Source organism: Drosophila subobscura, chromosome U, assembly GCF_008121235.1.
Source record: "Drosophila subobscura isolate 14011-0131.10 chromosome U, UCBerk_Dsub_1.0, whole genome shotgun sequence".
Taxonomy (NCBI): domain Eukaryota; kingdom Metazoa; phylum Arthropoda; class Insecta; order Diptera; family Drosophilidae; genus Drosophila; species Drosophila subobscura.
This window is the reverse complement of record NC_048534.1, coordinates 13,632,616-13,656,173: the sequence shown is the minus strand read 5'-3', so window position 1 is coordinate 13,656,173 and position 23,558 is coordinate 13,632,616. Positions and strand designations below refer to the sequence as shown.

The 23,558-nt window shown below is 45.0% G+C and overlaps 1 protein-coding gene across 2 annotated transcripts in view; it reads right to left on the bottom strand.

Moving 5' to 3' along the window:
• Positions 1 to 56: 56 nt before the first annotated feature.
• LOC117901655 (protein O-mannosyl-transferase TMTC1) overlaps positions 57 to 23,558 on the bottom strand; it is a 42,659-nt gene continuing 19,157 nt past the window's right edge. Inside the window, exons 2-8 of one of the 2 annotated variants that reach the window (XM_034812493.1) lie at positions 14,530 to 14,628; positions 8,443 to 8,974; positions 7,549 to 8,371; positions 7,376 to 7,490; positions 722 to 1,202; positions 578 to 662; positions 57 to 516 (exon numbers count right to left, since the gene is read on the bottom strand). In XM_034812493.1, the coding sequence (XP_034668384.1) occupies positions 176 to 516; positions 578 to 662; positions 722 to 1,202; positions 7,376 to 7,490; positions 7,549 to 8,371; positions 8,443 to 8,974; positions 14,530 to 14,627 (2,475 nt within the window). In that variant the 5' untranslated portion in view covers position 14,628 and the 3' untranslated portion in view covers positions 57 to 175. The remainder of the gene's footprint in view (positions 517 to 577; positions 663 to 721; positions 1,203 to 7,375; positions 7,491 to 7,548; positions 8,372 to 8,442; positions 8,975 to 14,529; positions 14,629 to 23,558) is intronic. The other variant, XM_034812494.1, reaches the window with a different exon arrangement.

Here is a 23,558-nt window from a genome sequence, read left to right as displayed (position 1 = left end):
AGAAAAACACTTATCTTATTATATTTTCATTTTAAGCATTTATTTCAAAAATATATTGGACTCCCAGCAGTCCCTTAATTAATCTCGAGTTCAGTTCCTTCAATTGCTATCTACAAATATTTGCTCCTAATCTCAACAAGTAAAGCTCTGCCCTGCCCTGCCTGGAGGCCACGTGCTACGTGTTGGTGTCCATGCCTGCCTTCATTCTCGCCAGATTGGCCCGACTGGTGGCGTGTCCTGGCTGCAGTTCCAGGGCCCTGCGATAGCTATTCACAGCCTCCTGCCTGAAGCCGCGCATCTGCAGAATGGCACCCAGATTGGCGTGTGCGTGGGCTGCCAGCGGCAGGAGGCTGACCGCCTTGCGGTACCACAGCTCCGCCTCGATCAAGCGGTTCAGCAGGCGCAGTGCATCGGCTACGGCGGAAGACAGGACGTAGTCCTTGGGCGCCAAAGCGGCAGCTCTCAACCGGAGGCTGAGTGCCTCCTGGTAACGATCTTGCTGCTCCAGGAAATCAGCTGAAGCACAGTTTATGATAAGTGATATGACATTAACAATAGTTTTCGTTCGACTACTTACCATAGTAATGATGGGAGCTGGGCTCCAAGGGTGCTGTCTGGAGTGCCCGTTTGAACCAGAGCTCCGCCTCTGCATGGCGACTGCTCTTTGGGATTAGCGAGAAGGTTAGTCAAGGAACTATTGAGCGTGTGTATTGGTGCTTACATTCCTAGCCAACGTCTGGCCAAAGGTCACATAAGCGGCACCGTGCTGTGGTTGCAGTTGCATGCCCAACCGTTGGTGCCGCTCAGCCTCCTCCCAATGTTCCATCTCCGCATAGATCTCGCCCAAGCGAAAATGCAGCGTCGCTCGCTGGTCCTGTCGTGGCTGCAAGAGGACTTCCAGCGCTTCTGTCAGCATTGCCGCTGATTCTCGTAGTCTGTTCCTGGAGCGCAGCAGGGAACTGAGTTGCAGGTAGCAGGCATAGCGTGCATCCTCATGGGCCACACGATCTCGTACCCCATGCCCCTCAAGTCGCGCTCCAGACCGGAAGACGGAGACGGCATCCGCATGCTGACTGCTCAGGGACAGCAGGGATGTGCCCAGGTTCAGGAATGCAACGGCCAGCTGTGGACGCAGCCCGATGGCCCGCCGGTAGCTGGAGACAGCCGAGCTGAAGTTGAGCTGTTTCTGATGCACAACGCCCCTGAAAATAGATAACAGGAGAGAGTCTCAGAGAATGCACAGATGCAAAAGGGATCAAGTTAATGAATACTCCACCAAAAAAATGTTCCTGCAAATAAAGCTAATTTAAGCCATTTCCACCCCGCTCCTTTGAGGAACTCCAAATTGTTCCAACAATGCAGCTAAATTTGCGAAGAAATCCACTCTGTGAGCACTCTCCCCCTGCTCTCTCTTGCGAGGCATCATAAAGCAAAAATTGTTAAAAATTCAGAAGACGAGGGAGAGAGAGAGGCCAGAAGATAGAAAGTAAAGTTACTTAGCTGGGGGATTGCAGCGACTAATAGTGTTGGGGAGTAAATTAACTTTGGCTCTGCTTTTTGCGGTTTCCACTGGCTAATTGCAGCGAGTCCTATAAGTGCTTGAAAATGCTGAATGTTGACCTTCAAGTAGATTTTCCCGGGCTTCATTCAATTAACAGGACTACAGGAGTGGCCTCAGTGGATGGGCGCACACTAGTTCTGAATATCTGAATATTTGGATATGTGTAAGGGCATCCCAATACACTTTATAAACAAAGTTTCGTCTGGCCCGTATGCATGGTTAAGTGGTTTGAAATAAAGGCAGCATTTTATTTGCAGCGGATCCAAAACAGTGCCAGATAAACCTAAGCACAGAATGCTCCTGCACTGAACCTAAATATCTGCATGTAGCAGCATCCAAACAAAAAAAGAAAAAGAGAAGCAGAAATCAACAAAGTTGTTCAAACAAACGGCGCGCTCTGAAATTTGTGTTGAGTTGCGACAAGGCTATAAAATCAACAAGAGGGCAGATTGTAAAGACTTTTGGATTTTGACAAAAAGCAGCTTACATCATGTGTTTTATGTGTATGTACTATGTATGTACATACATACATATGTACAATATGTACATACATATAAACATGTATGAGCTGTGTGGAGGCAGCGCCGTTGAATGGGGATTTGGGCAATAGTTACACATTTTGGACCTCTTTGCTGCTGTATAAATATGGATTGCAGCTTATTAAAAATCCTTGAAAATTGTGTAACTCTTTTATGAGAATTAAAAGATATTTTATGTGTTAAACTCTTTTTTGTGATTTTTTAGCTGTAACTATTTTTGAGAGATTTCTACTGATAGATTTAAGCACGTTGAGCATACATATTTCCATTATTTTATACTGCGTATAAACAATCTAGGACGGAGGTCCAAATTCCACGTTTAATCCAATATTTGAAAGTGTAGTTGCCTAACAAGACCACCTCAAAGCCACCGATTAGTTTCAGGTCTGGCTTGCCAACTATTCAATAAACACTCGCACATGCCGCAGCAGTCAGAGATGAATTTGTTTAAATTTTATTTTCGACATACTCTGTGAAAAGTCCCTCGTTGGCCACAGCTTCGTCTCCCCCTAGCAACACACACACAGTGGACAGGCGGGCACATTTGTATGCAACTGTTGGGGGAGCCCTCAGAAAGAGTAACACAACCAAAATGGAGCCAAGTGAATGCATACGAATTGCAGACGGACAACGTAGGGATTTGCTCAACTGAATATTGAGTATTCTATTCTATTCTATAGTATTCTATTCCATTCCGGTTGGATCTACAAATATACCTACATACATATATGTATGTATGTACATATGTATGTTCATACGTACATACATATGTACGGAAAAGAAAAAAAACAAACCATGTTGTTGCATTTATTTTGAAGTATTTTTTTTTTGGTGCAGGTAGGAAAACACAGCAGCAAAATAAGTGCAGAGCTCAAAAATCACAGAAAAAAACGGGGAGTGAAAAGAGAGAGAGAAGAGTGAAAGAGAGAAATCGAATTATACAGCTCAGTGATTTTTTGGTTTTGGTGTTTGGTTGCCTGTTACTTTGACTTCCGCCCAACCACCAGCGGCACCCCCCAGGACCACATCCACATCCGCAACGCCACGCCACCCACCACTCAACTTATCCTTTGCTGTGGCATTTTGCAGCTAAAAATCAGAGCAGCATCGGCAGGAGCACAATAAATCCATGACAGTTGACTGGCGCTCGACTAGACGAGGAGCAGAGGCACAGGCAGAGCCAGAGCCAGATAGGATGGTGGATGCTTCACGTGGCAGAAGGCACGTGTCAGGCACTGCAAATTTGTAGCCGTAGGTATCGGGCGCAAGGTGTGCAGCCAGAGATATCCCGGCTATTGATGGCTTACGAGTAAATAATGTACAAACAGCTGCTTATCCGCGACGCACTCGCCCCCATTGCCCACCACCACCAGCACCTGCTGGGCGGTTGAAGGGCACCTGCCATTGATTTTCGATTAGGAATCGGAAAATGCTGCCTTCTACCGACAATGAAAGCTTCACAGCTTGGAAATCTCTTAAACCTTTCATAATGTTAATGTTTCAATGTCCTCTGCCGACACTCAGATTAGCTGGCTGATGGGAGTAGGCCAGGGTGGAGTCTACTGTTACATTCTGCAAGTGGACAAGGAAAAAATTCAATCAGACAACTTTTCGATAAGCTGCAAAGGCAACACTGCCGAGCGATAGGCGGATAAGGAACAGCCCAGAGGGAGACAGAGATTAAACGCCAGAGGGAGAGCGAAGCGCTTTAAACTTTTACGGCATTCAAAATGAAAATTTTGCATTGGCTTCCCCAGGCCTGGACATCTTTACCAGGCGCGCATAGCGTCTCGTGTACCGTTTTGAGCCAAGTTAATAACCTCCAGGCGTAAAACACCAGCAGTTATGAAGTTCACGCTTTGCTTTTCAGTCAATGGCCTCATTTGAAATGTCATCTAAGCCGTCAACCGATATGTTTTTTAACTTTCTTTTACCTTCCTTTTAACTCTTACTAATGTGTTATGGAGTTACTAGTCTTTGCACATTAGCTGTCGTGGACTGGCCAGAGGATTATGAACGATTTTCAAACCTCACGAGCATGTTGTTCTGATAGAAATTGTGGTTACCAAGATACCCAAATAAGTATTTATAATTATAATGGAAATTCCAGCAATTTTATTATTAGAATTTTCACAACTTTATATTATATTCAGCGTTTCCATTATTGTAAGAATATTTTGAAGGTGTTACTCGTATAAATAAAAAAGTCATTTAAGCCTTTAAATTAGGGTAAGCCTTTGCCCTATCTGCAGTGCATAGGAAAAGGCTCTGCCTCTGCAGTGGTGCTGCTTTTAATAAAGATTTAACTGGTGAAATTTGTCCCTGCACTTTTATTGAAAAATATATTAAATGTTATTTAAAAATAAACCGAAACAAACTCGAATTGCACATAGAATATGAGCATTCATTTGAATGTTTTTCATAAACGGATAATCCCTTTGTACATAAACATGCACACACACACACACACACACACACACATAATACATGCATAAATACATACATAAGTACACAAATACGAGCATGCAGTGTGTGGTAAAAAGAGGCTTTTGGGAGCCATTGAGAGTAAAACAAAACATTCTGGTTAAGTATTTATTTAAATAGGCAAAAGAAGAATATGCTCGTGGGGCTTCCATGGAAACAAAGCGCTTAAAACACTCACTGGGGGTATGTATTTGCGGCTCAGTGCATTAAAGGGTTTAACATAGTTTTGGTATTCGCTTTTCCGCAATGAAGGCGAACTGAATTGTGTATGATTACGCCTTTCATGAATGCAGGAGGAAGCTTTGCCTTTCTTCTCCTCATCTCCTCAGCCCGTACCCATTGTCCACAGCTCTCGGGAGTTCTGTGCAATTATTTGTATTGGACTCACATCGCTGTTGCTGCTGCTATCCGTGCCTCGTTCTTATCCTCCATTTCCCCAAATAATGGCGGCAGCCTCTCCCCAGAAAGGAGCAGTGGGGAAAAAAACTTGGCAAGCCGGCGAACAGGGATTTACCTACAATTTGCCAAAGAACCAAAGCGAAAGGATTTCTCGTGTACGTCTTTTGCTCTCCTTTTTTGGAGCGTAAAGCCTATTATGTCAAACACAATAATCAACGACAAGAACGAGGGCGACGGCACCAGCAACGAACAACAGCAGAAATGGCAGCAACAATAATGACAACACGGCGTATGGGCCTCGACTGCGGACGCCGTGTGTGTGCGGCAGAGAGAGAGAGAGAAAGAGAGAGAGATGACGTTCTGGAAAAGCGCAGAACTGGCTTGCTCATACAACAGTGGATGTTGCCATGAAAAATGTGGAGAGAAGTTATCTAGTAATTACTTCTTGACTAATATTTGTCCATATTTTGTATACATATTTGTCCATATACAAATGACTGTGATCCCCCTTTCCTTTCAGAAAAGTTTCCTTAAATTTGATTACCAAGTTAGTCCATCAAACATTCTTTTAATATTAATTTTACATGCATTTGTATATTTTTGCAAACTTCTAATTCTCTAAAAGTTTTATTTAAAGCAAATTTCCTAGTTAATGTTCGCTCTAAACTTGTGTGAAATAATTTGCCATCTCTAGCCCAAGTTCCCCCTTGGAGGGGTACGTAGTGCGATTCGTTAAGCGTTGGCATGTTGGCGCTTCTCTCGTAATGCACAGCACACCCCCAAACCTCAGTGGAGGGCCAAGAGGCAGTGTCTGCGCTCAGCATTCTCAGTTGGGAGTCGCCGCTGGCGGCGAGGCAGCGAGTAAATTGCAATATGACTACGAACGAGTACCCAAAGCTGCACTGTTGGGGCGTGTGTGTGTGGGATAGTCTGTTCCCATATGTCCAAAGTCGAAGTGTCATTGGCCCCACCAGAAATGGTTGGAAATGGAGGAGACTGAGTGCGGAATAAGCAGGATGCCAGCGTCATGCGTCAGCAGTTTTATTTTTTGTCTCATATTGTTGCATCAAGTGCAGCTTGTAAGCAGAAATGCCAATTTCTCCCTTTGTTGTTACAATTTTTCTATTCCAATCCTTATTACGATTCTCAGCGCTGTTATGGTTGTTCCACGGAGAATGTAATATATGTCGGAGCTCTCGTTTATTTATTGTACAGTATAAGACAAGGGAAATGGCTCTTGGAATGCTGACTGAATGCAATCGCAACAGCTGATGCATTAAGCATTGACGTACGCTGCCTGTACGTGCATAGACATACCGAAAGACAAGACGAATGGATTAAAAAATATCTTAGCTTATGCCATATCACAGCTTAAAGACTATAATCTGTTCTCTGGGCTAATACAATAAAATTATTATTTATATTACAATTTAAATCCTAAAGCCTAGTGCTAGGATAACCCTTTAAGTAGATAAAGTAGAGTAAAGGTAAGCCAATAAAAGTGCTACATTTATATCTCAAATCCTGTAGGCACTCAATCAATCCGAGATTTCCCTCATTTTCCCAACTGACTTCCTCCTCATTTACATGAAGCATGTGCCCCGAATGCAAACAGAACTCCGAGTGCAAACAGTTCCCAGCGGCAAGTAGAACATTTCCAAGTACGACGAGTATCTCGAAGAATTTAGGGCCTGGCGCAAAGCCATTCAGTTTTGGCCTAATTAACAGCATATCTAGAGGGGATTAGGGTGCAAAATGCTTCCAGCATTCATTTGAGCCATATTGTTTCAAACGTACCGCTGCGCTTACAAAGGTACAAAGCTCGACAACGACCAAATAGTGCCAGAGGATGGTTGGTGGTGGTTCTGGGTCCAACAAAAAACTGCATCCAGCAGCTATTTGCAGTTGATGGCTGCCGAGTGCATGCAAATTGCCATCCAAAAGATGCAAAACATGTGCCCCTGCGCCGGAACACGCAAAAGCTCAAGATCTGTACGGGTTGATTTGTATGCAGGATGCGTCTGGACAGTCTTCGGTCTGCTCTGCCCCCCTTCAGCGACTGTGTCGCTTTTTTTCTCAGATGTTGTCCGAACGTTTTTTCCCCGAGCTGTACAAAGAGAGAGAAGCCCAAGCCGAAGCAGCTGCCATTTGGCATTAGGAGCAGCCATGCAGTTCCCTAATGCTCTCCACCCCCATCGAAACGCCCAAGGTCGCTCCAGCCATTCACTTTGAGCTTTTGAATTTTGAAAAGGCTTCCAGCAAAAAAAACCGACATCATTTCTGTAATTTCAGGTTTGGGCTTCGACATTCAGCAGGCCGCCGCAGCAAGGGGCAGATGCAGACGCGAATTTCGCTCAAATTTGCAGAAAGGGGTTCCGGAACGTTTACTCACAGATTAAAGTGCGCATCCGCCATGTGGGGCCGATGTGCGATGGCCGCCGTCAGAGCCACTTTCGCCTCCTCATAGCGTCCGTGGGCACTCAGGACGCTGCCCAGATTGCCCAGAGCTGCAGAGGAGTAAGTTTATAATGGAGCGTACAGAATGACAGTAATGGTGCAGCTTACCCTTGGGTGGGTTCACGGGAATGGCGCTTCGGTAGAGCTGCTCCTCGTCCCGCCAGTCCAGGTTGCGGCGCACGGTGCGTAGGCTGAAGGCGCCCAGCAGCACGCCCAGGCAGCAGAGGAGCAGCATCCTAGAGGAGCCCTTGGAGCGGTGCCACAGCTTGCCGAAGCCAAAGCCGAAGAGCAGGCAGTAGCCCACGCTGGGAAGGTAAAGCAATCGCTCGGCCAGCACGAATCCCACGTGGAAAAGCAAATTGCTGGCTGGCAGGAAGGGTAGCACCAGGAAGGCCACACCCATCAGAGGCACCGACGAAGAGGAACTGTTGGCTGCAGTGCCCCCAATCGACTGCGGACTTTGCACGGATCGGGATTCCTCCGCCAGTTGATGGTGGCAGTTGCAAGGCAAGCCCAGCCAGGTGTGGCAGCTGTTGCTTCCAACGCGCCTCAGCAGCGGCAGCGAAATATTTGCCACAGCCGCATAGTCCACGGGGGAGCACGAGCGAAAACGGGCGTCCCGCCAGACCACGGCCAGCAGAGAGCCGTAAAACCCGACACTCAGCAGGTTCCGCGCTGCCCACAGCGTTCTGATCCGCGGCACGGCCTCCATGCCCCAGTCGAAGCTGAGGACCTGCGGCCACAGCAGCAGCCGGAAGTTCGCAGCTGGCAGGTACAGGAATGTCAGAGTCCGCGTCCACCAGCACGCCTCGTGGGCCGTCGGATTATCAGCGGCCGCAAAGGGCGAGGCAGGTCGGGGCAGCAGGCTCAAACGGCAGTAGAGGGCACAGAAGAGGAAGACGCTCAGAATGCACAGCGAGCGAAGGCGGAACTGGAAGGAGATTAGAGATGATGAATAAGCATCCTGGAACGTAGTTATGCTGATAAAAGCAAGGCACTCACCTTATCGGACTGTTCCAGGCCGCGCAGCACGTCGCAAAGTCCGCAGAGCAGCACGGCCGTGATGGCCGTCTCCTTGCAGAGCAGCGCGGCCAGAGCGAGCAGCAGGGTGAGGGCCAGGGAGCTCCACTCCCGGCTCCGCATGTGCCGCTGATAGGTCAGGTACGTGAGCAGATAGCAGACGCAAGCCGCCAGATCGGCACGACCGACCAGTCCGGCAACCGCCTCCGTGTGTGCGGGATGTGCGGCGAAGAGAGCGCCAGCGGCCAGGACACCGGCACGGCTTGGGAACAGGGTGCGCCCCACGAGCACCACCAGCCACGTTGCCAGGCAGTGGAGCAGCACGTTGGTTACGTGGTAGCCAGTGGCCGCCAGCCCACCCGCCAGGAAGTTGAGACGAAAGCTGAGCACACACAGCGGGCGCCAGGAGCCGTGGGAGCCACTGTCCGCCAGTGGAGTGCCCCAATAGTCATTCCTCCAAATCCCCGCCAATGTTCGCGCTCCTGTCACGTCGCCGTTGGCCAAGATGGCACGCCTGCAGGGAGACAGAGACGGGGGGAGATATAGACAGATATTCAGATGCAAAAGGGGAGATGCGAATGTGGGGGAGGGAAAGGCTCACATTACGGGAGTCGACTTGACTCGTCTCGACAACAACAACCTGTGGCACACCTGTCCTATTAATTAAAATGATTAATTGTCCAGCCTGGCCCGGAGCAAAATGAAGTCTGACGCTGCTGGTTCCCCTTTCCGAGTGTCCTTTACTATCTTAACTGAACCCGAGTCGGGACTCCACTCATCTCCAGTTTCCTGGTACACGAAAATGAAGCGCCACGAACTCAAAGGAGCGCTTGTGTCTTGTGTTCTTTGCCATTTACTTGTGCGGACACATCCGTAGGTTGATCAGGAGTATATCAGCGCTAACCAGATCTATCCTGATTATACCTTTTCTTGAAGAGTTGAGCTAACAAAGAGACATTTGACCGATGCCTGACCACATCGGTTGTACTTTCTAAAGAGAGTTTTCTAGGGTATCCTCTAGCTGGATACATTTACCATTAAAAACTGCTTACCCTACTTTCTAGATTGTCCTTTTGTTTTGGCACTTGGCATAAATATTGTTAAAGTGCCAAGCGACAGTTGACTCGACTTCTCCTTGTGCTGCTCCACTACTCCTTATCCTTTACCGCCAGCTCCAGCTCCAGCTCTTGTTTCTGCTCCTGCTTCGCCCCTGCCATGCAGTTGCGGCTTGATTAATTGCCGATTTGTTGGCGTATTTTGTGCCGTTGTTATAGAACAACTCGTATACACACACACACATACCTATGGCTATAGTCGTGTACATACACCCTCATTGTCACTGTGTTGTTGGGGGGTCTCTGGTAATTACCTCACCGTTGTAGCGCTCCTTGTTGTTCTAATCGATTTGCCCGGAACACTGGCTCTGGGTCAGGTGGAGGCATAATCAGGGTTAGTTTGTTATCGGTGTTGTTCTTGTTGTTCGTGTTTGTGCGACTGTTGCACAGTTTGTGAAAATTTATAGTGGGCTTGCAATAATATCCCAGCCATTTTATGCATAATTAGTTTTTAGATGTTCCAGTAAATGTCATTAATTAACTTTCTAACTTTAGCACAGAAGCCAGAGGACACAAAGTGAACTGTGGCTTGAGGGGAGCTTGCGAGGGTAGTGCGAGTGCATCAATACATCCATCAATGTTCACTATGAAGATGGTTTAGATAAATTTTATTTAAATGACCAGAGCTTCGTTTAAACATAGATATGCATTAATATATCCTTATCAAATAAATTCGATTGTTACTTGTGTGGAGGGCTGTAAAGTTGTCACAAGCTTGTTGGGAATGTAATTGAAATTCTCTCTCAAAAATAAACTCTTCCATAATTTTAAAATTCCGCATAGATAAAAAGGCAACAATATATGTAACTCTGCAAATATTTATCTAATTCAATGTTTGATTCCTCTTGTTATCTATGAGATTTAATTGTGTTTTAATTCTCGTATTTACCTAAATATATTTATCTTCCATTGATAGGTATATTTCTATATTTGCGGATTCCGCTCACTTTAATCCAGATAGCAAGCAAATTACGATTTTTACCTTTTTGTTATCTGAATTGAAAATTTAATTTACTTTCGTTAAATTCGAATGGTATTTGCACAGATACTCATATTTACTTATGCTTTAGCCGGCCTCGGGTTGTAGTTTTAGGGTATTTGTGTAAACAAAAGTTCAAAGGTTAAGCAAACACATACATATCCGCTGAAGCTCGGGGCTTAGTGGGGCGATGGCAGAGCGGGTTTGGGTGGTTTTTGGGGGGAAAACTCCAAAGAAAAGTCATGTGCAAACACATAAGCTTGAGAGCATTTTGAATAAAAATTCGGTTTTCAATTTAATATTTTATTTATTATTCGAACGCTCCGAAACGGGTGACCGGAAATATGAATTGTGGCAAGGTTTAGTGAATTTCAGTGTGTGTGTGTCTGTGCTGTGTTTGTATGCAACTCTTTCAATGCTTGAATATGGTAATAAAAAGGATTTGAAGAGGCGTGGGTGGTGCACAAATTGGGTTTACAAATTCGCTGGAGAGACGTGCCCAACTATAAAGCAAAGTTATTGGCCATGGACTGCGATGAAGGAGAGGTTCCCCTTTCAGAGCTCGTGGGCGTGGGTGGTGCACACTCATCTACACTTCAATTCCAATTGGCATTCCGAGACCCACAGCGCCAAAGCAGCCACAAAAATGTCCTCGAGAGCAAACAAATTCTTATCGGAAGAGCACAAAGCAAGCGCACACAACGATGATGAAGGAGCAGCTTACTGAGAGAGAACGCAAACTCGTTCTTATTGTATGTGTGGGTGAAAGGAAATGCACCTTGAATTTTTGGCTATCTGTAAGCATTAAATTCAATTTCGAATACAAGATATCCGCTATACAAGTCTTTCGATAATTTGTGGGTCACCAGCACACTTTAAAGTAAAAATAGACAATAAATATTCTCCTGTCACATAACATTCCACAAAAACATTATACCCTAATGCACAATGAGTGACGGGTATAAAAACATACCAAAAATTGCTGTACGCCTCATTTGCAGTGTGCGCGATACGAAAGTAAGGGAGCAAATATTGAAAAGAAATTTCATTGCACACTCATACAGACATACCTTGAGGCGAATGCTCGTACCTAGGTTAGGGCGTTTATGTAGATGGGCTTAATATCTGACAGTGTCGAGGGGAGGCCATCGTCAGCGTCAACATTATCGTCATCAGCAGAATTTCCGCAGCTCCCTTTTTTGTGCTTTATCATCGTAACTAGTGAATGAATAGCAATACGAGTGCTCGTAGCAGGGCCAACATCCAAAACGTCAACACCCACCAGCAGCAACAGCGGCAGGAACGACAGGAACAGCGGCACTTTGCCAGGAGCACAAGCCGGAGAGAGAGTGAGAGATATAGAGAGAGACTGAGCAGCAGCAACAACAATGGCAAGCTTGAAGCAGCTTACAAGTGCGGCATGTAGCTGCCGTTATCGTTCGCTTTTCACTCTCAACTCGAGCAGGAGGCCAGAGCCAGAACCACGGGCTGGGACAGGGCTAGAGGAACACAAAAAAAAAGAGTCAGAGTCACCAGCAATCGAGGAGGAGAGCCAGCGACAGCCACAACAAACTCGAAGCACAGTGGGATGTGATGGTTCAATACCAACAAGAAATGGCAAACAGGAATATAAATATGGAAATCTTTTGGAATTTACTATTAAATCTTCTGTCAAGAATGCCCACACTCCCCTTTGGCTCAAAACTATGGCCACAATCAACGAGGTGAAAGGAGTGTCACAGAAAAAAAAAGAGTTATTGATTGGGGAATTTTTTTAGTTTTGTTGCCATTGCAATGCAGCAACTCCACTAACAGAGATTTGAGCTATTGGCAGATATGTTTAATATTTTAATAAACCATTAGTCAATACTTTTCAAGAGTTTGTTGTTTGGTCTTTTCTCAATTTTCACTATTGTATCTGCAGCTCTGTAACACACTCGCACACATGACACACAGGACTGTGGTTGGCTTTTGTTGAAGACAATATATCATAGCATCAGCAACCGAACGTGGACACCATTCTTGCCTTCCGCTCTTTACCTCTACACCAACACCTTCTCTCTTGCCGTTCCGACCCTCTGGGCACCCCACAACATTTGTATTTGCTGTTCTGGTTCTTGTTCTTGTTCTTGTTCTGGTTGTGGAGGTTGCTGTTTTGCTTATGCAAAGTGAAAAGTTTTCGATTTTATACAAAAATAAAAAGAGCACAAAATACTGATACTCTGGCCTCGGGAGTGGTGAAGTGTGCCTCCCTCCTAGAGCCCTCGCCCACCGATTGTGTGCCATCAAAATTACGTATACGTTACGTTGCCGCTGTTGTCGTTGTCCTTTAATACGGCACATAAATTATTGTAAAACTGGAGATTGGGGGATGTTTCGCAACATTTTGTTAAGGCCCTTTATTTTTTTTGGAGCACGCAATATATCAAGTTGAAGGTGTGATTCGGATGACCGTCATAGGGAAAGGTATTATATGTGAGTAATGCTCTTGAATATTTTTTATTTCATCAGTGTATACAGATCCCATTTTTTCAATTACTGAGCATATAAATTTCTTGTGTTAAACACTTGATCAAAAAGTTGGCAAATCTATTGGCTGGCCATAACTTATGAGAACCTCATATCTCTTTAACAATTGCCAACAACAGAGATTTCTTAATGGCCACGGGTACCCGAACGTTCTCTGCACCATCTCCCCCTACACCTCGCATGGTCATTGCTCTTTTTCCACTTGATAGGAAACAAATTGAAGGGAATTCTGCCATTTAATAAATCATGTTTTGTCTGCTCCGGCTTGACAATAATAACTTGGGCTCGTGTGGTCACTGTGGCCATGTTGTGGGATGACCGCAGAGCACAGGAGCAGCAGCAACCAATAGGTAGGCTCTCCTCGGTGTCCTGGCTCTAGTTTTGGGTCCTTCTCTGGTTACGGGCCCGGGTGTTGTTGGCAACTGCGTGAAAGTGACCGCAGGAGCTTCCGTTCGAGCAAAAACATCAACTCGCACACAACTTTTTGTACCATGAAGCCATGATGGGGGGATTGCAGATGGTAGATGGGGCTGAGTTACATAAGTTGCGTTTATTATTTGTGTGTGACTGTGTTTGTGAGTGGGCAAGTTTGTGCTTGTTTTCTGGACAGCACAAAATAACGAGCTACAACGAAAGCTTCGAGCAGAGCACTTTGTGCATAACTTCCGAGCTCCAGGCCCAATCCCAACCTCCCCTCGACAATTGTTCGCTGGCATTGTAGTTCAACCAGGAGTAGGACTAGGACCAGGAGTCACTTGTTTTCCAGAACGGTCAGACGGGGTTGACTCCTGGCTAGAGAGCTAGAGTGCTAGACCAGAGCTGCTGATGGCATTGTGTGCGTGTGTGTGTGTGCGAGGACTACGAACAGTGGCCAAGTCCTTGGGGAAATTCCTGTCCATTGTACATGACTTTTGATATTTATGGGTAATTTCGTTTGCGTTTGCAGCATTTCAATGCGCCAAGGTGAGAGACGAGACGAGGTGGGGGCCAGACCAATCCCGTTCCGATTCCATTGTGAGCGGAGCTGAACATAAATCAACATTTTGTTTTTTAATTTGCTCCTTCGTCCGCCGTCTGATTCTGACAACGGCACAGAAGCTGCCCGTATACATCCGACCACCCGTATACTCGTGCATCAAGAACACTCGTATCCAGACGCAGAGCCAGCAACTGGTTTGCCTCAAGTTTTACAATTAGGCGGGCCGAGAATTTATTATGGCGATTTTATCAAATAAATGGCGGCACTTGGCGCACAATTAATAATAAACTTTTGTCTTTTTTTGGGACCCAATCTGGCGACAAAGTGTCCCTCCCGGGCACAACCAGAACAGGACAAAAATATAAAAGTACAGAACAGAGCAGAGCAGACCTGACCAAAGTCAAAGCCATTTACCTTCGTCACCGTGCTGACATATGGAATTTTTAATTCTGTAAAATTTTTCTCACCTGTCATCGTAGACAAATCCAGCGTTAAATGTGTTTAGGTACAGAACAAAAGCCAATGCGGAGCAGCCAGCGAGCGCTGTGTAGTCCTGGCCCACCATGCTGCAAGGAGACGGAGACAGAGGCAGACAGATGTAGTAACTGTGCATTAATATTAAAGTTAAGTGTCATAAAATATATGCTGGAATTCATTCTCGCAGGATACTCCAACAGCAACGGCAGGAACAGGAAAACAAAGCACTTAATCCCGGACTCAGCCAGGTATTCTTTCACGTCCAGATGGGCCGTTCTCTCTCTCTGCCATTTTCATTATGACAAAATTTACATATTTTCCTTTATTATTTTTTGTTGTCCTTTGTTTTTGCTGTTTGGCGTGCAACTGTTTCCCTTTAAACATGAATTAATTACTTTTTTTTTAGGAACATTGAAGGCAACCACAATACCAGACATTTAAAAATGTTGAAAAATGTAACAAGTACATAAATACATACATAAATACATAAATATCAATGAAAGAGTATTAAGCGTAGATATCCAGGCTTTAAATCTATTCTTATGTATTATAATTACCCTGAATAAAATATGCATTATCATCTTCGAATTATCGTATTGAATTACTCAGATCGTATCATAGCCAATTCCTGCAAACATAAAATTACCATGCATTCTGGTGGAGCCAGAGGTCCCACCAATTCCCGACAGTCATCCTCCCCCTCCAACTCATGGACTAAAATATTCCACTCCACGGGCGCAATCAGCAATCAAAACTGTTGAATGCAAACAAACCCTAACGCACGTACCTAATGATTATTGCCGCATCGGAGCGGAGCGGAACAGAACGGATCGGAATGGCATAGAATGGAATGGCTACGGCCGGACAAATGTCGTCATCATCGCTACAATCATCATGCTCATCACCGTTCCCGTCGTGGTCATCTGGCCAGCTCTTGCTGCAACCCGTTTGTCATGGCATTCTTCTTTTTATATTAGCCGCAGACATGTTGTGTCTGTGCCCCAATCCACCTACATGCCCACTCTCTCTCTCCCGCAATGTTGTCTTGCCTCTCTGTTCGGCGTTGACGGAAATTAAATGTTACGACGACATTCTGGATCGCTGCGACCCGGCACATGGAAAATGCAATATGTAGTAGAATACAAGCCGTCTGAAATGCAGAATACGGCAACGGCAACGGCAACGGCAAAAGCAGCGGCATTCCCATTGTAATACTCGCACGCCGGTTGGTTTCGATGCTGGGGCATCAGTAGCCTGGGGGCACTCCTCTCCTGTTTTCGCAGTGGTCGCCATTGTTGCTCCTGCCACCGATGTTGTCATCATCACCATCAGCGCCATTACGAATAATGAGTGCGGTCGGTGGGTTGTGTTGTCCGTGTCAGATGGTGGATGGGAATGAGTGGCCTGGTGGCTGGCAGAATCGTCGCCTTGGTCATTGCATGAAAATTGTTATCTCGCACATTGCAGACGATTTCCGGCAGGCATTTTCCCCACCGTCTGTATGTACTTATGTATGTACACAACTGCTCTCCGGCACTGACTGAGACTCTCACTCTGATCCAGATGCCGGGTCAGATTCGGCTGCAGCTCCTGGCGTGCACACAGAGAGCATTCCAGAGCAGGGACATCGTCGCAGAAATTAAGTTCGCACCGTTTGCAAATGACAATGGCCCCAACAATGGGGCTCCGGATTCCGAGGCATTCGGTCTCAGTGGGTCGCGGCGTTTTTGTTTGCATTTCCTCTGCATCTACAGGGGCGTGGATTGCCGGTCCAGGTGAACTTTTGTCTGTGCACTGTTTGCGGTTGTTCTCGTATTCATTTGGCTTTACGTTAATTAAGTGAACTGCTGAGATCAAAGGACCGGCCAAGGACAGGATTCTTAGCTAAGCTGGGCAGCATTATAATGCGATTCATAAACTGAGAGCCGTTCGCAGAAATACACATTTGGAAAATCCCCATACTGCGGTGAGTAGTGCACAAAATTCTGCCTAATAGCAGATGTTGGTTCAATCAAGCGCCTTTAGCCTCGAAAAGCAAATTAGCTCACATTCAATAATCTTATGGTGCTATATGTACGGGTTATGACCCCCTTCCACCGCTTCTCCTTATGTCCCTGATGGTTTTTGAGCTATTTTAAGGCACCGACGCATCAACACTCAAGCCACACCCTCCAACGCGTCGGCTTGCTTCCTTTCGCCCGTTCGCCCTTTCTGCTTTCCCTTCCCAATGACGCTGCTAATGAGCTCTAATAACGATAATGATGGTCGAGCAAACAGCAAATATTAATATGTACATATAGTTATACGTATAAGCTCAGCCGTATGTATATGGAATAAGCTTATATTGGGGACCGTATAAATAGCAGTCATTTGACGGGGATGATAATGGGTCATGCCCTGTGGGGATGCCTGTGATTGGCATTGTAGAAGATGATGATAGCGATAGTTTGCCTGAATATGCCTCTTAAATATAATGATTGCCCCAAAAAATATCAAAGCGGCTTTCATGCAAAAAAGGAGCTTGTGGGTTTGTTGTCATTAACTCTTGCTTGTTCTTTAGTTCGATGTTAGTTATACTATATTGACGGTATTTACTGTTTGTTACTTTAATAAAATCAAGGGACTGTCCTTATCTACCCCGAGAATCCTTTAATTCCCCTAAACAGCTTTAAATATGCTCTTCAATTAAATGTATTGATTTTTGTGTTTTAAACTTTGAGTTTGTTGCCCGTTGGGGACGGATGAGGGGTCTCTTTGTGCTGTTGCTAGACGTTTCCCCATTGTGAGTCCCAGTCCTTGTTCTTTCGAAAGTTTCGCGCCAACCAAAACTCCGCGAGACGCCGTCAGGTGTTTGGCGAAAGCTGGGAGTAAAAAGGAGACAGAACTTCCTCCAGCGGCGCAATTAATTTCGATTGTCGAAAAGAAAGCGAGACAAACACCCGAGCGACGGGGCAAGCAATGGGAGAGTATATATTAATCAAGTGGCGCCTGGGAAGGACATGGAAGAAAGGGGCCACCCCTAGACCTGTCTTGTCTGCTGACATGAAGAGGCCTCCAGCCCCTGACAGAATGAATGCTCGTCAGCGGGCGTCGAGAATTACTTGGCTAATTTTGTCAGCCAGACGTTGGGCATATGTCCCTGTTTATTTAGAGTGTTTGTATTTTTCGGTGCGAGGGTGTATTATGTATACATATTTTCAGGGGTCGTATCTGTGTATCTGCCTTTTGGCGGGGTGGAGGACGCACTCGAAAAGTCAAAGTGCAATTAGCAGCTGCCTCTGTCCTACGCCAGTTGCTTTTTCTCTTTGCATTTATCAGTGCAAATATTTATTTTCAATTTCTTAGGCAAATGTCGCAGCGTAGCGAAGACTTTATCCATTAATCACAGTTGCACCCGCCGAGTAGGGGTAGGGAGCAGGGAGCCAGACGGGAAAGGAAAAAAATAATTAGGTTGTCATGTTTACGGCGCTGAAATTAGCTGGCAGTATCGAAATTGCACATCTTTGATGTTGATCTCGCGCCGCGCAAAGGCACAAATTTCCATGACTTTTCACTTGTTCAGCTATTTTTTTGTTCCTCTTCCTCTGCTCCTTCTCTCTGTGTGTTTTTTTTGCTCGTTATGAAATCAACTTAAGAGCAGGTTGACCTCATTTCAGACGACGGCGGCGGAGGTGGCGGATGGGACAGACGGAAATTGCAGCATATACATGTAGAAGCGAAGCGCACCTTAAACCGGAAGAGGAAACATTATTCCCAAAATGTCAAAAAACATAACAGAAACCCATTAGACACACATTTTTTTTTTTCTGGGTCATCGTCATCCCAGCCAGACGTGGGAGCCCGAGTCGGCGCTCGACTTCCAACTTCCAAAAGTGAAAGCACAACAAACGGAAAAAGTCGAAATTGTCTGAACGGGCAGGAGCCAGAGGAAGGCTGGTCGGAGACAGGAAAGAACCCAGCAGAAAGCTGAAACAAAACGACGTGGGAGGTTGACAGGAATCCAGCGGACCCGGCACTGACCAAGCCACTCGTGGATACTCTCAGAGCAGAGTCGGGTCGGACGGAAATCAAGTTGTGTCAACAGCTTAAAAGCCAAAATGTAATAAGCCAGGGAAGTGTAATGTAATAAAATATCAAATATAAAATGGCACTGGACCTGGACCTGGACCTGGCGGGGCAGCATTTGTTGCCATTAAAGTTTTACTTTGAAATTGGAATCAGAGGTCCGAGGTCAGGCATGCAGCAGGCGGAACACAGTCCGACCAGTGGAGCAAAGAGAACGCTGGACGAAAACGTGACGGTGCTGGAATACCCTTAAACGCAACCCAGAGGAATCACGCAATGGTTTTTGTGATTTGACATGATTCTGAGTTCAGCAAACATTTTGGGACAACTCTTTCTGACGTCTCCTTGTTTATCTGGTTGCAGACATTTTCTTTGGCTTCGATGAATTATTAAATTATTATTAAAAGAGTCCCCAACCCACAGAAGGTGCTTAAGAAAGATTATTCCTACGGAAGCAGCATGTACTGCATTTTTGTTTGTTCCAAAGGTTATACCAAAGTAAAAGTTCCCGGAATGTTTTCTGTTGGAAATGCCCAAAATTTGGTTTGCCTCAAAAAGCGCAATATTTTGTCATTGTCGCTGGAACAGTACGAGTATGCAACACTTTATTTCAGCGCTATTCAACTTCCGCTTCCTTTCCGTTCGCATTCAATCCACAAACATTCCCTACGCCTGTTTCGGAGGATGTCTCTAGTTCTGGAACAGTTCCAAGTTTCTGACTGCTTGGGGGTCTGTTTGCGCCAGTGCCAAGAAATGCTCTGGATTCTTTTTACAAGCGATTTGAATGAGCACAAACGGATATCACACTGTTCCTACTTCTCTGAGTGCGAGTGTGAGTGAGTGTAGATAAAGCAGCACTCGAAATCATTTTAAAACACTCAAAAGCTATTCAACTTGTGGAGTCTACTCGGGAGAAGATTATTTCAGCAGATGTTTCTTTTGGCCAAGAGACTGCGGTTACTAACGAATTTAGCTTTGGATTATGTTCGTGGCGGATATATTTACCTTTGAAATGTTTGGCAGCGAAACTTTTCACCATTGATACCCCACATAATTGAGACCGCAAACGAAACTCCAACGACCAATGTTCAAGGGACATTGAACCAAACAGCGAACAAGTGACTGTAAACTTTTCCACCAGGTTTTTGTTTGATTTTGTTGTACCTGCTGGGTTTTGTATGCTTTTCCACAAATAAAGAGTTCAATCAACCCTTTCAAAGTTGGGATTAACAAAAAGTTGTGAATAACACGAGTTCCGTTCGGCCACTCAGACTTTTTAATGGCTGGCCAGGCTCGGCAGAACTTTCATCGAACGCTTTGCTCGAAAATTAAACTAAGGGAACAGGCGGTTCTGGATTGATGGGTAGGTTTAGGAACATTCGTGTTGGCGTTAATTGTATGTCTTGCAGCATGTTGCACGCAATGTAAATGCTAATTAAGACCGGGACATTTGACTGGAGAAATGCAATAATGTGCGTGCGAATCGAAGGGGTGGTCCTATCTCTCCAGTGTTTGTATCTTAATTGCATAAACCAAGCGATTGATTAGTATTTGCACAGCATTTGACATTAAACAGTTGAATCAATAAAAAATTAAAACGGAACCCCCACAACAGCAGCAATCAAGTGCGAGTTTCGGCAAATATTTAATGTGAATGGGTTGGACTCCATTGTTTTACCCTCCCCCCAGACTAATGACTAACTAAACAAGACGTTGTCTTCGCTGCTGCTGCTCCAATATTACACCAACAATATTATTATTAGCACCAACAGAAGCGGTCACTGGCCTGCCCCCAATTGAAGAAGTCAAGAAACCTCAATTAGGCTGTCAATCAACACATCGAGTCGAGCCTCAGCTCGGAGTCGAGCCGCCTACATTCCGCGATATAATAGAGCTATTGATTTTATACCCCATCCCGAATGTTCAACCCTCTATAATGATTCTCGTAGGCGTGTGCTGACAGGCCCCAGGCAGTCCTTGATCGTCTAATTAGCTGGCCGCCTTGGGTACCGGATTGCTGCTGATTTTCCCTTCGCCGTGCGGATAGCCGAAATCAAAGTGCCAAACATATACAAAAGAGCAGCAGAAAGAAATATTATTGCATACACAAATAAATTATTAATCACACACACCGCTCCGCTAATCATTAAGATTAACAGTCTGAGAAACAGCACAGAAATCCTTAAGAGAAATTTTATGGAATAAAGATTGATTTTTCCGAAGTGGAAAGAAGACTGAATTTCAGCTTCGGTTACCTCAATCACAGAGAAATTTACTAAATCGCCAGCTTGCAAAGATATTCCCACATCCAAAGAAGGTTTTTAATCTTTTACGGCAAAAAAATAGGCAAATCAAATAAGAGTTTTATCGCAAGTATCAGATCATCCATTTGTTTATGCTTACTAATCACTTACAGAGGGAGACGTGGAGCTGGTGGATTCAGTGTGTATTGACTTCCCGCAATGTGAACTTGGGGAGATCTACGAGTAAATGTGCATTGGTGAGTGGAAGGGTTTATTCCCCATTTGATATATGAGCGGAAATGCAGGACTGTCAATTCGAAGCCTTTGTTGTTCGATTTAATTATCGGTTGTGGGTAGCTCTCTCTCTTTTTCATGGCAGACAGAAGGATAAATCTTTGCCAAGCTTGAGGGCAGCCTTGTGGCCTGTGGCTTTGCTGTAACAAAAAACCAATAATGAAAGTGGAGTTGCACGGTGGTCGTTGCAGCTTCCTGCCCCAAGCCACTACAGAGGGCGCGGGGATTCCCGTATATCGATTAGCGTGTATAACGGCCCTCACATATGTACTTACTACACGAGTCTGGGGCTGTGTGTTATGTATCTGTTGTGTACATATGTAGTAAAACTGTTGCAGATAGGGCACTCATGCCCCAATCCCTTCATACATGAGGCAATCATGTGGAATGGGTAAGGCTGTGGGGCAGAGCAAATGACGCTGCAAATGAAAGCAGGAAACGTTGCCGCATACTCATTCATTTTACACACAAAAGCCATTAACCGCTTTGATTCCATTGTTTTGTTTGTCATCATCAGGATCAGGAACGTTTTCAGTGCCGCTCCTTGTCCCAGTCCTAGTTCCAAACCACTTCCAATTCAATTCAATTCCGCATTCTCGCTGAACAACCAGGGTGGCACGGGGGTCAAGGGTCACTAGCGGACAAGGGTATGGGCTGAAGTCAAGGCTGTGACTTACACGATTTGCCATTTGGTTTCGGTATCATAGAGGCTGTCACTAAATACGAGGGATGTTCCTGGAGTTCTTTGTGCTACAATTAACTATCTGTTGGCTTTAGTTACTAGAAAACGCATTTAGTTCTCTGACGAATGCAATATAATAATAAATGCAGTGACCATTCGACTCAATAAAAGTAAAAGTTTCGATTCAACAGCTTTTTTAATACACTTATGACTTATTGTTCGCCGCACACCTTCACCCATTTGTCTTTGTTGTCCCTCTTGGGCCCCAATATTATTATTATTGAAGGACTTTTGCTGAGCTGGGTGTTTTATAAAGTGCTTGCGGCACTGCTTCCGTTTGTGCCGTCAACGACCGTAATACCAAGAACTGGGGACGGTGGACCGACGACCGACTACCGTCTCCGTTCGTCCAGTGGATGGCAAAAAACGACTCTTGCGGAAAAATCAACATTGCACAAAAGTTTTCAACGCTCTTCGTACCGCCAATCTCTTACACCTCTCCATGCCAACCCCCACCCACCCAGCACTTTCTTTTCCGCCCGCCAGCGCCATCACCCTCGCCATCGCCAGCTCCATCACCCATCGCATCTATCGCCCCCATCGGCCGCCACACCGTCATCGTTCATTTTGCTCCCCTTTGCATTGCTTTTTTGTTTTGGCTTAGCGTTGATGATGTATGCACTTTGAAAAGAGTTGAGCAAAGTGGTTTTTCGGGTTTGATGAGCTAACGTCAAGTCCCACACCCATGCCCGCAATTTGCTCACCCCACTCCTGCCAACTCTACACATTCACTAAATCCATTTGAGAAATATGAGTGTTCCACATAGCCGTGCGCGTGTGGGTGTGTTTGAATGGCGCTGCAGCACAAAGTTATTAATGGACTTCAATGGGGTTTCAATTATGCAATCTCTGCGATTTGAATGTGAATGATATTTCGATTGTTTGTCTTCCTGGGCAGCATTAATTCAAGTGCTGAAATATGCAATGCGCCAAAATGCATTGTTTGAATTTAATCAAAGCGCCAATCGGTTCAATGTGCATTAACTGATGCGTTTCGTATTTTCTGCGTATTATGCCAGTTGAAATTGTATCTATTTTAATCTTTAACTTAAGTTTAGATGAACATTTGGAGCTGGTAAAACCAAAACCAGGGCTCTTGATCAGCACTCAGTGGCGGATTTCCTACGATGGTTCTTGTGAACGCTGTAGATTAGTGATTTTGATTCAAAAAATGAACGATCCATGAGGGTCTGCTTTTGGCTCTATCGATAGCTGACATATCGATATGAATACGCAATAAGTAAATTCAAATATTACTCAGAAATAATTAAATTATCTCAATCTCAAATTTAACGGAACGGATTTTCAAAAATGTATTGTGAAAATAGTGAGATTCATTGACCTCGTTCATGAACCATCGACTTTGGCTTATATCGATAGCTGACATATCGATATGAAACCGCGAAGTAAGATAATAATAGCTGCCAAATTAATAAAATATCATGAAATTGTCTCAATACTCCGGCTTTCCGGATCGGCAATAACGTTGGTGACTTTTGCTATCATTTATTGTGATTTAATAAATATCGTATTGCATATTCCTGTTAAGTTAATTTGGATAGTTGTTTCCAAGAATGCTTATATATTGAACAAGTGCTGAACATATTTCATGTTTATTTAACTACTCCAATAGATTTGCTTATAATTTAATTGTTTTCCTCGTTCAAAAATAATT